This window comes from Nicotiana attenuata, chromosome 6 (assembly GCF_001879085.1).
Source record: "Nicotiana attenuata strain UT chromosome 6, NIATTr2, whole genome shotgun sequence".
Classification (NCBI taxonomy): domain Eukaryota; kingdom Viridiplantae; phylum Streptophyta; class Magnoliopsida; order Solanales; family Solanaceae; genus Nicotiana; species Nicotiana attenuata.
In genome coordinates, this window is record NC_031994.1 from 28,312,494 (window position 1) to 28,327,062 (window position 14,569).

Sequence of the window (14,569 nt, forward strand, 5' to 3'; positions counted from 1 at the left end):
TTTTAACATTGGTATTGTAAATATGTAAAATAATTACCAATGCATCATTATGTGGTATTAATAAGTCGTTCATATCTTTGTCGTCCAAAGTTATGCTCTCCCCATTTAGAATTTGTGGAGTACGTTTCTCGTGCGTTATGAACACTTTAGCAGTTTCTTTGCTGCTGCAAATGTTACTCCATTAACTTCCTTACTCCCAGTTATCATATTCATGTTCCTTTTCAGTGATGGAAGCTTGTTCCTCATTTGTCTTGTAAGCTTGTTTACCTTTCTCACTAAATAATTCAGTAAGATAACACTTCTTAAAAAGATGATCTCCCTCATGTTGTAAAAGTCTACAATCTACTGTTCTATACCCATGATAATTATAGAATTCGCACCAAAATTTCTGACTCTGTTTATTGGGATCCGACCTTATTTCTTTGGGCCATTGTACCTTATCTTCAACATCAATCAATACTGCTATCAGCTATGATGTGCTTACGTTGAAGTAATTTACTAATATTGGTCTGAAATTATAATCGTTGTATTTTGTTGTATCCGATTCTACTCCAATCGTTGAAGATAAATTTGCATCTTTCTGCCTAGACCTTTGTTTAAATCATACAGGTTCTGATTTTTGCCTATGATCCCATCGTGATGGGCCCATATAAGTTTCGTACCTATTTTTCGAACTCTTCGATCAAACTTGAGCCTTCTAGGGAGCATGTCTATTTGATCTCTGAACCTATTTCTATCTTTTGGTTGAATCGGCGTATCTTCCTCTATTCGAAGTTTCGTGTTCTGCCAGTTGTAGACATCATTCCACGAAGTTGGAGGGAATTCAAAAGACTCTTCTTTAACTTTCTCGTTGCCTCTAAGCTTCTTTCATTCAAGTTCCTTGCAAAAGCTATTGGCGTCCAGTTATCATACACGAGTGGTAACAATATTGTCTCCCGTTGAAAATAATCCGTGAATTCTCTAAGTAATTCCATACTTAACTATTGTATCTTTCCATTCATTTTTCCACTTTTTTAACTCCCAAACGAGCTTTGATACAAGCATCTGCAAGTTTAGTAAATGAATCAATTGGATTCTCGGGGAGAAGGAAATACCATGTTAATGCCCCTTTGGTGAGGATTTCTCCAAATTTCTTCACCAGCACTAATTCGATCTCTTTCTTGTTCAAATCGTTGCCTTTGACTTCTGTGGTAAATGCAATCACATGATCTCGTGGATTAGAAGTTCCATCATATTTGGGTATATTAGGCGTTTTAAATTTTTTGGAACTGCTAGTGGCGCTACTCTAGGCTTCCACAGCTATTGTAAATATTTATCTATATCCACACCTTTAATTACTAGTGGCACACCTTGAATTTATTCTATCCGTTGGTTCTGCTCCTTGATTTATTTATGCAAGGTTAGAAGTAAATTTTGTAAATCAAAATTACCAGGTATACCTGAACCTCCTGCTCCGGAACTGTTTAGAACTTTCCTACTTTCAGAATCTTCAAGTCCTGAATTGAAATTTTTGTAGCCATATTAATTTGTGGTTATGGAGCTGGGGTTATAGCCTCTACATTGTATGTCAATGCCCTAAGTGCCTCTCCAATTTGTTGAGCAATGAAATTTTTCAACTCATTGTTCAAGCCTAGCAGTTCCTCACTCCGATTAGCAGATGTTACTAGTGAATTTTTCGAGGCTAACATGGAGAATTCATAGGTGAATTTCTTGGTGTCACCTCTCAACTACTTTCATGCTGATTTATTTGGTTAGTTCCAGACATAATTTTTTTGCAGAGAAATAAAGGGAACAACAACAACGACCCAGTAAAATCCCATAAGTAGGGTCTGGGGGGTAGTGTGTACGCAGACCTTACCCAAGCCCGAGGAGGTAGAGAGGTTGTTTCTGAAAGACCATCGGCTCAAGAAGATGAAAAGAGGCAATATATCAGTACCATCAATAGAAACCATAGAACAAAGAACAACATCACCAGAACTAGAAAATAGATGAAAAGCAGAACAATAACCAGTAGATAAAGCCCAGCACTAAGAGGAACGAAAGAGTAGTGTGAACTCAACATTAACCACTAACAGTTAACACCAAGCCCTAATAGACTAGCCTCACTCTGGAGGGCTGTAGAGATATGCCCAACTACCTCCTAACCTACAACCTTAATTATAACGACCCGACCGGTCGTTTTGAGCATTTGTACTTCGCTCGCCAGTTCTCGAGCATGGCTAGCCCCGTATGATGTATTATGACTTATGTAAATCATTTGTTTTGGTTTTCAGGATAATCGGAATGGTTTTGGAAGAACAATTCTCAATTCGAAGCCTTAAATTTGAAAGGTTTGACCCAGTCTTGACTTTTTAGTATTCGATCTTAGATTTGGATTTTTATGTTTTGGTTAGCTCCGTTTAGTTATTTTGGGCTTGGGAGCACGTTCGGAATGTGATTTGGAGATCCGTGGTAGATTTAGGCTCGAATTGGTAAAATTGGAAATTTGGAGTTTCCGGTCGGCAGTGGAAATTTTGATATCAGGGTCGGAATGGAATTCCGGAAATTGGAGTAGGTCCATGTGTCATTTGTGACGTGTCTGCAAAATTTTAGATCATTCGGGCAAGGTCTGATAAACTTTTTGATCAAAAGCGGAATTTGGAAGTTTTGGGAACCTTAGGCTTGAATCCGAGGGTGTTTTGATGATTCGAGGTTGTTTTGAGTGTTCCGAAGGTTGGTATAAGTTTGAATAGTGTTATGTGGCTTATTCGTACTTTTGGTGGAGGTCCGAGGGGCCTCAGGACGAATTCGGAAGATTTTTCGGAAAGTTTGGCTTTGGAAATGAGCAGCTGAAGTTGCTGCCCCTGTCATAACCGCACCTGCAGATTGGGGACCGCACGTGCATGATCGCAGAAGCGTTGGGTAAGCCGTAGAAGCGGCCAGGGACTAGACGACCAGAGGTCCCAGGTGCGGAAGCTTTAGCGCACCTACGAGATCGCAGGTGCGGAAGGTGAGGCGCATGTGCGGTTTCAGTATTTAAGTGAAAACCGCAGAAGCGGTAGTTTGACCGCAAAAGCGGTAGCACAGAAGCGGAAAAGGGACCGCAGGTGCGAAATCCCTGAGTCAGAAAGTATATAAGGTTTCCTTCGTGAATTTTTGCTAACTTCTCCATTTTTGAAGACGGGAGGTAAGCTAGTGCAGTGATCCTTCAAGGGAAATCGAAGGTTATCAGTTGGGTAAGCCACTTAAGCTTCATTACTTGTGTTTATGACCATTCCATTGTTTAATCATGGTATTAGTGGAAATTAAGGAAGAAAATTGAGGGATTAGGGCTTGATATTGGAGAGCTTTGAGTGGGGATTTAAGGGACCATTTGAGGTCCGATTTTGATGCTTTTGGTATGAATGGACTCGTGGGAGGATAAGGATTTTAGATTTTATTGATGTGATTTTTATCGGATTCCGAGTCGTGGGCCTGGGGGTCGGGTTGGACCAATTTCGGGACTTTTTATGTAATTTGATTATTTTCGCGTGGGCTTTGTTCCTTTAGCGTATATTTATGTTATGAATCTGATTTTGGATAGATTTGAGGCGAATTGAGGCCGAGTCGAGAGGCAAGGGCATCGCGGTGTAGATTCTCGTTCGGTTTGAGGTAAGTAATGATTGTAAATGTTGTCCTGAGGGTATGAAACCCCGGATTTCACATCGTTGTGCTACTTTGAGGTGACACAAATGCTAGATGACGAGCGTGGGGTCGTGCACTGTGGGGATTGTGACTTGGTCCGTCCCGTGCGACTGTTAAGTCGCGTATTTGATTGAAATTTGTTTGATATCATTGTGTTTTGGAAAATATTACTATGTTTTGGGCTCAATGCCATATTTGGGCCTTGATATCATTGTGTTTTGGAAAATATTACTACTGTTTTCCTCACTGTTTTGGTTTAATATCTACACTCAGTCATGCTATGTTTCACTGATTTCATAACTCGGCCTTATTTACTCAGTTTTGATGCTATAAACGATATTTTTGGGCTGAGCACCCTGTGTTACTAATAGCCCGAGTGGCTTGTGAGGCTGGCGACTGAGAGGGACCGAGGGTCTGATTGTGAGGTTGATGACTGAGAGAGGCCGAGGGCCTGGTGGTGAGGATTATATATATTTATGGATCGGGCTACACGTTGCAGCAATATTATATATATATATTTATGGATCGGGCTGCACGCTGCAGCGATATTATATATATTTATGGATTGGGCTGCACGCCGCAGCAATTTTGGATCGGGCTGCACGCCGCGGCGATATATGGATCGGGCTGCACGCCGTAGTAGTTATTATATAGTACTTATTGAGCGTGAGTGCTGAGTGTGAGCGCTGACTGATGAGAGTTGAGTCATGAGTGACTGAGAGGCTTGCCCGAGGGGCTATATATATACATGTATACGAGTGATGCTTTGCCGGAGGGGCTTGTTTTTATGAAATTACTGTTTTAACTCATCTTTATACCGAGCCTTTATTGAAAATGTTAAACAAATGTTTTGAGCAACTTTCATTGAAACTGGAATTTTTACGAGATGTATGGAAGTAAATCACTGATTTGGTTTTTGTTATTTCCATTGAGATTTTCCTATTATGTGATGTAAATGAATGACTGAGGGTTTTTGCCGGTAGGGCTGTTTATGAATTATTTTTGCCCAAGGGGCCAACTACGATTTTTATTACTTTCATTATAAACTACATTGAACCTCTAATGAAACTTGTAGAAAGTTATTTTTCAAAGGATTTCACTGAAATTGGAGTTTAATGAGATAATCTGATTTGTATCCTGGTTTTGGAAACATACTGTACCCGCTGTGGTGCTATGACGTGTTTTACATGATTTCTTACTACTCAGACTTTATTTACTTTTATTACTTACTGAGTTGGCGTACTCACATTACTCTGCAATTTGTGTGCAGATTCAGGCATTCTAAGCTCGGTGGCAGGTTCATCAGAGTTAGCAAGGTAGCTGCTTGGCGATCGCAGCCCTGCTTTTCTCCCTTCTCATTCTTCCTTAGTTGTACTCAGTGATTTCCCGGCCATGTTGGTCTTATGTTGTCAGACAGTGGTAATAGATGCTCATGACTAGTGACACCTGATGTCGGGCTTGTGTTATGTTTCCGCACTGGTTATTTAGATTCATATTATGAGATTTCTTGTTAATTTATGGCTTAAAAATGACATATTTAGAATAATGGTTTGATTTTGAAATTGTGCCAGCTGGCCTAGTTTCACGATAGGCGCCATCACGACCGGGTCGGTTTTAGGGTCGTGAAAAGTTGGTATCAGAGCCTAGGTTACATAGGTCTCACGAGTCATGAGCAGGTTTAGTAGAGTCTCGCAGATCGGTACGGAGACGTCTGTACTTATCTTCGGGAGGCTACAGAACCTTTAGGAAAACTTCACATTCTTGAATTCTTATCGTGCGACATTGATTCAGCCTGAAATGTAACTCTTGAAATTTCTTCCACGCGTTTGTATGCGCACATGAGCGCTCAGTATCATTTGTGCATCGACGGCTTGTGATTCCCTGATCCAGGGGCGAGATGTGACTTCTGTGTGCTGATGTTGGGCCAGTCTGGAGGACTTGAGGTTGGATTTTGCCTGTAGTTTGAGCACCGAGGTGCTGATTGTGTGAGCACGCGCATCTGGATCTATATGTTCGACGGTGTCCCTATTGAGGGAAGCGATGACTGGATAGCTACGTGATGAGTATGATGTGACTGCGAGATGTGTTCATATGAAATTGAATGAGACGAGAAGGGTCTGCTTGGGGGTAGCAAGAACTATTTGGCGCTTGATTTCCATCTTGATTTGATGTATAGCCCCGAGTTATGGGTGTGTTGAATGATCTTTTCATGTTGTTTAGTTGGGGAATGAAGTAGATTTCATGTCGTGCTATGAGTTCAAACTCGGGAAGATTAAGTGATTGCGTGATGTTTATGACGGTGGAAGGGTATAAAGAGATGTTAGTTTGAGACGAAGCAGGTGGGTTATCTCCTGCAGGGTGTCCTGAGGGCGTGTGATCCCTATGCTGTTTTGTAGCGAGTCCTCCTTTACCAGTGATTTATACGTGTTGCAATTTGAATTTGGGTCATTTAAGAAAGTGGGCTTGACTGTGACGGGGGTGAATGCGAGGTTTGAAAATGATTTGAAATACGAGATGGTATACGTCGCATGAGCTTATGAGGGATTTAGTTGAATCTCACTATGGTACTATGGCAGTGATAGAGTATAGGCATTATGATTTATTGTGTGTTTTGACCTATGGCTTTGAGCCAAGTGGGGGAGTTTGCTAATGATAAGTTGATTGTGCGGCTAAGTGCCGTATCAGTTTCAGTTTGAGGTACACTGGCGAATCAGTTGTGACATACAGGGGTTGAGATCGAGGATGACTCGAGTAAAGGAAATTTTGGATAGGGGTTGTGTTATGCTTTATGGGTGTATAAGAATCATGGAATGACTTGAGTTGTTATTAGTGAAGGATGTAATGTGCATGAAGCAGGAATTTATTTGGTTGCATTAAGGTGGGGTTACTTCCTTAGGTGTTGTTGTACTAATGGGGCGCATGTCGTTCGGTTCGTTTGATCAGTCTAATTGAAACCGGAGTAGAGTGGATGACTCCCGAGAATGGTTTTGAAGGATTCAAGATTTACATGTAGTAATTGGGAATCTTCAGGATGCGTGTTGGCTAGAAACTGAGATTTATATGGGAGGATGTCAGGACTTGTGGCTTTTATGTATCATTATGAATTCTACATACCAGTATCAGGAAGGTAGAGGTAATGGCTTTAGATTCGCAGAAGGTCTCTTCAGAGCGGGCATCTCTGTTGTGGTACTTTTGGGGGTGCTTCAGGAGAATACAACGGTTTATGAGCCTTAGGGCGGTGTGGTTTTATGCTAAAGATTGTGGGGCAAGTTTTAGTTAAGGATAGTTGTGTACTAGCAAGGAAACATATAAATTTGAAGGTAATTCAGAATTGAACTCAGAGAATTAGGACAACTTGGTAGTAGGTTGGGTCGGCATGCAGGTAATGGTTATGATCGGTTCTCGGGTGCTTATGATGTGGTGGGGTTCTACAGGTGCTTTGTGGCAATGCTCTTGGGTTTTGATGGCTTGCGTAGCTTGGTTGAGTTAGAAGAATTCAGTCGTGACGGTTTGGCTTTGTGCAAATGGGATTCAGAGAGTTCTTGATGAGTTCTACCACGGTTAGAGGTGTATATTTTCCACTGGCGTGAGGAGCAGAGGATGCATAGTGATTTCTCCTAGATGGGATCAAATGGAAAAGTTCTTGGCTAATTGAGTGCGTAGTTGCTTGTAGCTCAGGGTGGATTATGAAGTCCTAATAATTATCATAGGATGGTATGGCATGTGCATTATGTTGTGTGGGGTTGAGATTTGCATGTGTAATGGTCACGGTTCAGTTTGGAAAGGAAGGTCATAAATTCTTAGGCGGCATGGACAGTTTCAGATGACTAGATGAATGAGATCACTGATTGGTGTGGCTTAACGATAGTATACATTTCAGAAAGAGCAATGTGTTTGGGTTATGGATACTTCATTGGTATTGCGGCACTATCTTGTCTGATCGACTGCTGATATTCAAGTTTGCTTGGTGGCACAGAGAAATTATAGGAGTATCCCTCGTGGAATGATCAAGTATTAGAGATGTGTTAGATATTCGAGTGGTAGAGTTGGGATCGGATATGGTGATTCGTGTGCTTTATGGATTTGGAGGCTGGGAGTTCTCATAAATAAGTTATTTCGTGGTTGTGGACTGTGAAGATGCGGGCAAGCTAGTCAGATGATAGTATGTGCTATGCTTTAGTCCTTGTGAACTTTCAAAGAGTTATTTATATATTGTGGGCGACCAGAGTTGGTTGGGGTTCATTGAAAGACCTAATATGGAGGTGTATTTCGCACCGGGTCGGATTTGTTGACTCTGAACTGCTATTGTCGAGGGATGTGCCAATCGATTGTTGTTGAGCTTATTCGTGTTCTGGAGTGATCTATGAGTTACTCTTCTGTATTACGAGGAGTTATGATTTGTTGGTTATATGCGCATATGGTGTGGTTCAATTTGAGCTTTGTAGCGGAATTTGAGCAAGATGAGTATTTGGGTATCGCACGATCGATTGCGCATCGGATATGTTCTTTTGGGCTGGCATGGTATTGCGTCCTTTACTTCTCCGTGGGTGTGGTGATTTACTCTTGGTACTAGACATCAAATTGCGCGTGGTTGATGATTTTGAACATGGTGACTTGAGGTGTTTCATGTGGGCTAGTGTTTGGACAGGATCACGCATTGCAGCGAAGTTATGTGGAGGTATGATCCTTCGGTTGGATTCGTGTGTTCCGATTCCACGGTGTGTGATGGGTTTTTAACATCGTGTTGTGATGGTACTGGCGAGCTTGCGATACAGCTCTCTCATTTGAGTTATTCTCCATGATTTGAGTATATTTGGACTGTTGCTTATTGGTGCACGAGTTGCACGGGTTGTGGATTTAGATTGTATCGATGTGTCATGTCGCTAGAGTGGTCGTGTCGGATGAGATGAGGTCATTGGGATCTAGAATGAATACTATCGAATTCGGTTTCAACATGTTGGAAGGATAATATCGGGATTCGGCTTAGAAATTACTATAGTCCTTGGCAAAGGAGGGGGAGCTTCATGAATGGTTGGTCTGAGGAATAGTTATGACTTTCTGCGTGTTTCATTCATCATTGGCAGTATACGGAAGTGTTGGAATGAGGCTTTATCTGATAAGAGGTTTGTTATCGATATTCGGTTGTTTTGGGCAACTGCTGTGATTAGAAGTTATCGTTACGAGTGTTTGAGTTATGTGGTATATCATGTAATTGTATCTGAGGTTGCAGGTATGGTTGTTACAGCTGGTTCGAACTTATTCAGTGTATAGATGTGAGATTCTGATATTAAAGATTAGTATGGAACTGGAAATTTGGTTCCAAGGTTCATGGACTTGGTTGGATTGTGAAATTTCAGTCATGTTGCGTTATCAGACCTATATGAGATAGGGTGACGTGGGATCACCCCCATGTATCTGCGTGGTAAGGTTATACAGCAATTTGTTGGCTTTTGGGACAACTCTGGGCACGTTCGAGGACGAACGTATGTTTACGTGGGGGAGGATGTAACGACCCGACCGATCGTTTTGAGCATTTGCACTTCGCTAGCCAGTTCTCGGGCATGACTAGCCCCGTATGATGTATTATGACTTATGTAAATCATTGGTTTAGGTTTTCAGGATAATCGGAATAGTTTTGGAAGAACAATTCTCAATTCAAAGCTTTAAATTTGAAAAGTTTGACCCAGTCTTGGATTTTTAGTATTCGATCTCAGATTTGGATTTTTATGTTTTGGTTAGCTCCGTTTAGTGATTTTGGGCTTGGGAGCGCGTCCGGAATGTGATTTGGAGATCCGTGGTAGATTTAGGATCGAATTGGCGAAATTGGAAAATTTGGAGTTTTCGATCGACAGTGGAAATTATGATATCGGGGTCGGAATGGAATTCCGGAAATTGGAGTAGGTCCGTTTTGTCATTTGTGGCGTCTGTGCAAAATTTCAGATCATTCGGGCAAGGTTTGATAAACTTTTTGATCAAAAGTGAAATTTGGAAGTTTTGGGAACCTTAGGCTTGAATTCGAGGGTGTTTTGATGATTCGAAGTTGTTTTGAGTGTTCCGAAGGTTGGTATAAGTTTAAATAGAGTTATGTGGCTTATTCGTACTTTTGGTGGAGGTTCGGGGGGCCTCGGGATGAATTCGGAAGATTTTTCGGGAAGTTTGGCTTTGGAAATAAGCAGCTGAAGTTGTTGCCCCTGTCATAACCGCACCTGCGGATTGGGGACCGCAGGTGCGTGATCGCAGAAGCGTTGGGTAAGCCGCAGAAGCGTTGGGGCTAGAGGACCAGAGGTCCTAGGTGCGGAAGCTTGAGCGCACCTGCGAGACTGCAGGTGCGGAAGGTGAGGCGCAGGTGCGGTTCCAGGATTTAAGTGAAAACCGTAGAAGTGGTAGTTTGACCGCAAAAGCGGTAGCGCAGAAGCGGAAAAGGGACCGCAGGTGCCGAATCCCTGAGTCAGAAAGTATATAAGGTTTCCTTCGCGAATTTTTGCTAAGTTGTCCATTTTTTAAGACGGGAGATGAGCTAGGGCAGTGATCCTTCAAGGGAAATCGAAGGTTATCAGTTGGGTAAGCCACTTAAGCTTCATTACTTGTGTTTATGACCATTCCATTGTTTAATCATGGTATTAGTGGAAATTAAGGAAGAAAATTGAGGGATTAGGGCTTGATATTGGAGAGCTTTGAGTGGGGATTTGAGGGACCATTCGAGGTCCGACTTCGATGCTTTTGGTATGAATAGACTCGTGGGAGGATAAGGATTTTATTGATGTGATTTTTATCGGATTCCGAGTCGTGGGCCCGGGGGTCGGGTTGGACCAATTTCGAGACTTTTATGGAATTTGATTATTTTCGCGTGGGCTTTGTTCCCTTAGCGTATATTGATGTTATGAATCTGATTTTGGATAGATTTGAGGCGAATTGAGGCCGAGTCGAGAGGCAAGGGCATCGCGGTGTAGATTCTCGTTCGGTTTGAGGTAACTAATGATTGAAAATGTTGTCATGAGGGTATGAAACCCCGGATTTCACATCGTTGTGCTACTTTGAGGTGACACACACGCTAGAGGACGAGCGTGGGGTCGTGCACTGTGGGGATTGTGACTTGGTCCATCCCGTACGACTGTTAAGTCGTGTATTTGATTGAAATTTGTTTGATATCATTGTGTTTTGAAAAATATTACTATGTTTTGGGCTGAATGCCATAATTGGGCCTTGTGCCAGCTGTTTGGGACCCTTAAGGGATTTTTACTACTGTTTTCCTCACTGTTTTGGTTTAATATCTACACTCAGTCATGCTATGTTTTTCTGATTTCATAACTCAGCCTTATTTACTCAGTTTTGATGCTATAAACGATATTTTTGGGCCGAGCACCCTGTGTTACTGATAGCCCGGGTGGCTTGTGAGGCTGACGACTGAGAGGGACCGAGGGTCTGATTGTGAGGTTGATGACTGAGAGAGGCCGAGGGCCTGGTGGTGAGGATTATACATATATATATTTATGGATCGGGCTGCATGCCGCAGCGATATTATATATATATTTATGGATCGGGCTGCACGCCGCAGCGATATTATATATATTTATGGATCGGGCTGCACGCCGCATCGATATTATATAGATATACGGATCGGATTGCATGCCGCAGCAATATTGGATCGGGCTGCACGCCGCAGCGATATAGCGCTTGGGCTATAGGAGCCCCTCCAGAGTCTGCACACCCCCAGTGAGCGTAGTCGACTATATATATGGATCGGGCTGTACGCTGCAGCGATATATGGATCGGGCTGCACGCCACAGCGGTTATTATATGGTACCTATTGAGCGTGAGTGCTGAGTGTGAGCGCTGACTGATGAAAGTTGAGTCATGAGTGATTGAGAGGCTTGCCCGAGGGGCTATATATATACATGTATACGAGTGATGCTTTGCCGGAGGGGCTTATTTTTATGAAATTATTTTTTTCACTCATTTTTATACTGAGCCTCTATTGAAAATGTTAAACAAATGTTTTGAGCAACTTTCATTGAAACTGGAATTTTTGCGAGATGTATGGAAGTAAATCACTGATTTGGTTTTTGTTATTTCCATTGAGATTTTCCTGTTATGTGATGTAAATGAATGACTGAGGGTTTTTGTCGGTAGGGATGTTTATGAATTATTTTTGCCCAAGGGTCCGATTACGATTTTTATCACTTTCATTATAAACTAGATTGAACCTCTAATGAAACTTTTAGAAAGTTATTTTTCAAAGGATTTCACTGAAATTGGCGTTTAATGAGATGATCTGATTTGTATCCTGGTTTTGGAAACATATTGTACCCGCTGTGGTGCTATGACGTGTTTTACATGATTTCTTACTGCTCAGACTTTATTTACTTTTATTACTTACTGAGTTGGCGTACTCACATTACTCCCTGCACCTTGTGTGCAAATTCAGGCATTCTGAGCTCGGTGGCAGGTTCATCGAAGTTAGTAAGGTAGCTGCTTGGCGATCGCAGCCCTGCTTTTCTCCCTTCTCATTCTTCCTTAGTTGTACTCAGTGATTTCCCGGCCATGTTGGTCTTATGTTGTCAGAAAGTGGTAATAGATGCTCATGACTAGTGATACCCCGATGTCGGGCTTATGTTATGTTTCCGCACTAGTTATTTAGATTCATATTATGAGATTTCTTGTTAATTTATGGCTTAAAAATGACATTTATAGAATAATGGTTTGATTTGGAAATTGTGTCGGCTTGCCTAGTTTCATGATAGGCGCCATCACGACCGGGTCGGTTTTAGGGTCGTGACATTAATGCTGGACCTCCACAACTTCATGTCTAGGGCCATGTCCTCGGTAATCTAAAGCCACGCCAAGTCCTGCCTGATCACCTCTCCCAATACTTCTTAGGCCGCCCTCTATCTCTCCTCGTGCCCACCAAAGCCAGCCGCTCACACCTCCTCACCGGTGCATCTGGGCTTCTCCTCTGAATGTGCCCGAACCATCTGAACCTTGCTTTCGCAGCTTGTCATCCATGGGGGCCACGCCCACCTTCTCCCGAATATCTTCATTCCTAATCTTATCCATCTTAGTGTGCCCGCACATCCACCTCAACATCCTCATTTCAGCTACTTTCATCTTCTGGATATGTGAGTTCTTAACTGGCTAGCACTCAGCCCCATACAACATGGCTTGTCTAACCACCATTCTATATAATTTACCTTTGAGAATCGATGGCACTTTCTTATCACATAGTACTCTAGAAGATAACCTCCACTTCATCCACCCAACCCCTATACGCTGTGTGACATCCTCGCCGATCTCCCCATCCTCCTGTATAACCGTCCCAAGGCATTTGAAATTGCCCCTCTTGGGGATGACTTGTGAATCAAGCCTCACGTCCAACCCAGCTTTCGTTGGCTCGATGCTGAACTTGCACTCGATGACTTCGTCTTAGTCCTGCTCAACTTGAAACCCTTAGACTCAAGGGTCTGCCTCCAAACCTCCAGCCTCTCGTTGACACCGCCTTGCGTCTCATCAGTCAGCACTATGTCATCACCAAATAACATACACCATGTCACCTCCCCTTGAATATGGTGTGTCAGTGCATCCATTACCAGGGCAAAAAGGAATGGGCAGAGCGCAGACCCTTGGTGTAACCTGATAACAACCGGGAAATGCTTCGAGTCACTTCCCACTATCCTAACCCGAATCTTAACTCTATCATACATGTCCTTAATCACCCTAATGTAAGCAACTGGCACACCTTTTTCCTCCAGGCACCTCCATTGAACCTCTCTAGGAACCTTGTCATACGCTTTCTCCAGATCAATAAACATTATGTGCAAATCGTTCTTCCTATCCCTGAACTGTTCCACCAACCTCCTCATAAGGTGGATAGCTTCCGTGGTAGAACACCTCGGCATGAACCCGAACTGGTTGTCTGAAATAGATACCATCCTCCTCGCCCTCACTTCTACCACCCTCTCCCAAATTTTCATTGTATAACTCAGTAATTTGATACCCTATAGTTGTTACAACTCTGGATATTACCTTTGTTCTTGTATAACAGCACCACCGTACTCCACTCCACTCCTCCGACATCCTTTTCATCCTGAAAATAACATTAAATAACCCAGTCAGCCACTCCAAGCCTGCTTTACCCACGCACCTCCAAAATTCTATCAGAATTTCGTCTGGCCCAGTAGCTCAGCCCCTACTCATCTTATGCATAGCCTCCACGACCTCCCCAACCTTGATGCCTATAATACCTAAAGTGACGGTGACTCTCAGAATGCCCCAATTCACCTAGCACAATATCCTGATCCCCTTCTTCATTCAGAAGTTTATAAAAGTAGGTCTGCAATCTCCTCTTAATCTGGTCATCCCCTATCAAAACTCTACCGTCCTCGTCCTTGATGTAACTCACTTGATCCAGATCCCGAGCCTTCCTCTCTCTCACCTTGGACAGCCGGAATAACTTCTTCTCCCCACCTTTGATCCCCAGTTCCTCGTACAGATGAGCAAAAGTCGCAGTCTTAGCCTCCGAAAATGCCAGCCTCGCCTCCTTCCTAACTACTTTATACGTCTCATTGTTCGCTCTCACCTCCTCCTCGCTAGTGCTCCCTACTAGCTTTAGGTACGCCGCCTTCTTCGGTTTCACTTTACCTTGGACCACTTCATTCCACCACCAGTCCCCTTTGTGACCACCAGAGTAGCCCGACGAGACCCTTAACACCTCTCTCGTTGCCTTTCTTATACAATACGCCATCGTCGACCATATAATGCTCGCGTCTCCACTACTCCTCCAAGCTCCCATAACCAATAACCTCCTTTCTAACTCTTGAGCTTTATCTTAGTCAAGGCACTCCACTTGATCCTCGGACATCCTCGTACAGACCTCTTCTTCCTCCTTATCGTAATACCGATGTCCATCACC

General features: G+C 42.8%; 1 protein-coding gene across 1 annotated transcript; it reads right to left on the reverse strand.

Moving 5' to 3' along the window:
- On the reverse strand, positions 998 to 13,469 carry LOC109227726. Its single transcript, XM_019392924.1, has 4 exons — positions 13,248 to 13,469; positions 1,937 to 2,027; positions 1,440 to 1,496; positions 998 to 1,185 (listed from the first exon to the last, which is right to left on the reverse strand). The coding sequence occupies exons 1-4, from the start codon at positions 13,467 to 13,469 to the stop codon at positions 998 to 1,000; spliced, it is 558 nt and encodes a 185-aa protein (XP_019248469.1).

Coding starts and splice junctions, on each gene's coding strand:
- LOC109227726 (XM_019392924.1), bottom strand. CDS start 13,469: ATGTTTATTGATCTGGAGAAAGCGTATGACAAGGTTCCTAGAGAGGTT. Junction 2,028..13,247: donor GCCCATTCCTTTTTGCCCTG/GTAATGGATGCA, acceptor CGTTCCTCTTAG/TGCTGGGCTTTATCTACTGG. Junction 1,497..1,936: donor TTCTATGGTTTCTATTGATG/GTACTGATATAT, acceptor ATTTCAATTCAG/GACTTGAAGATTCTGAAAGT.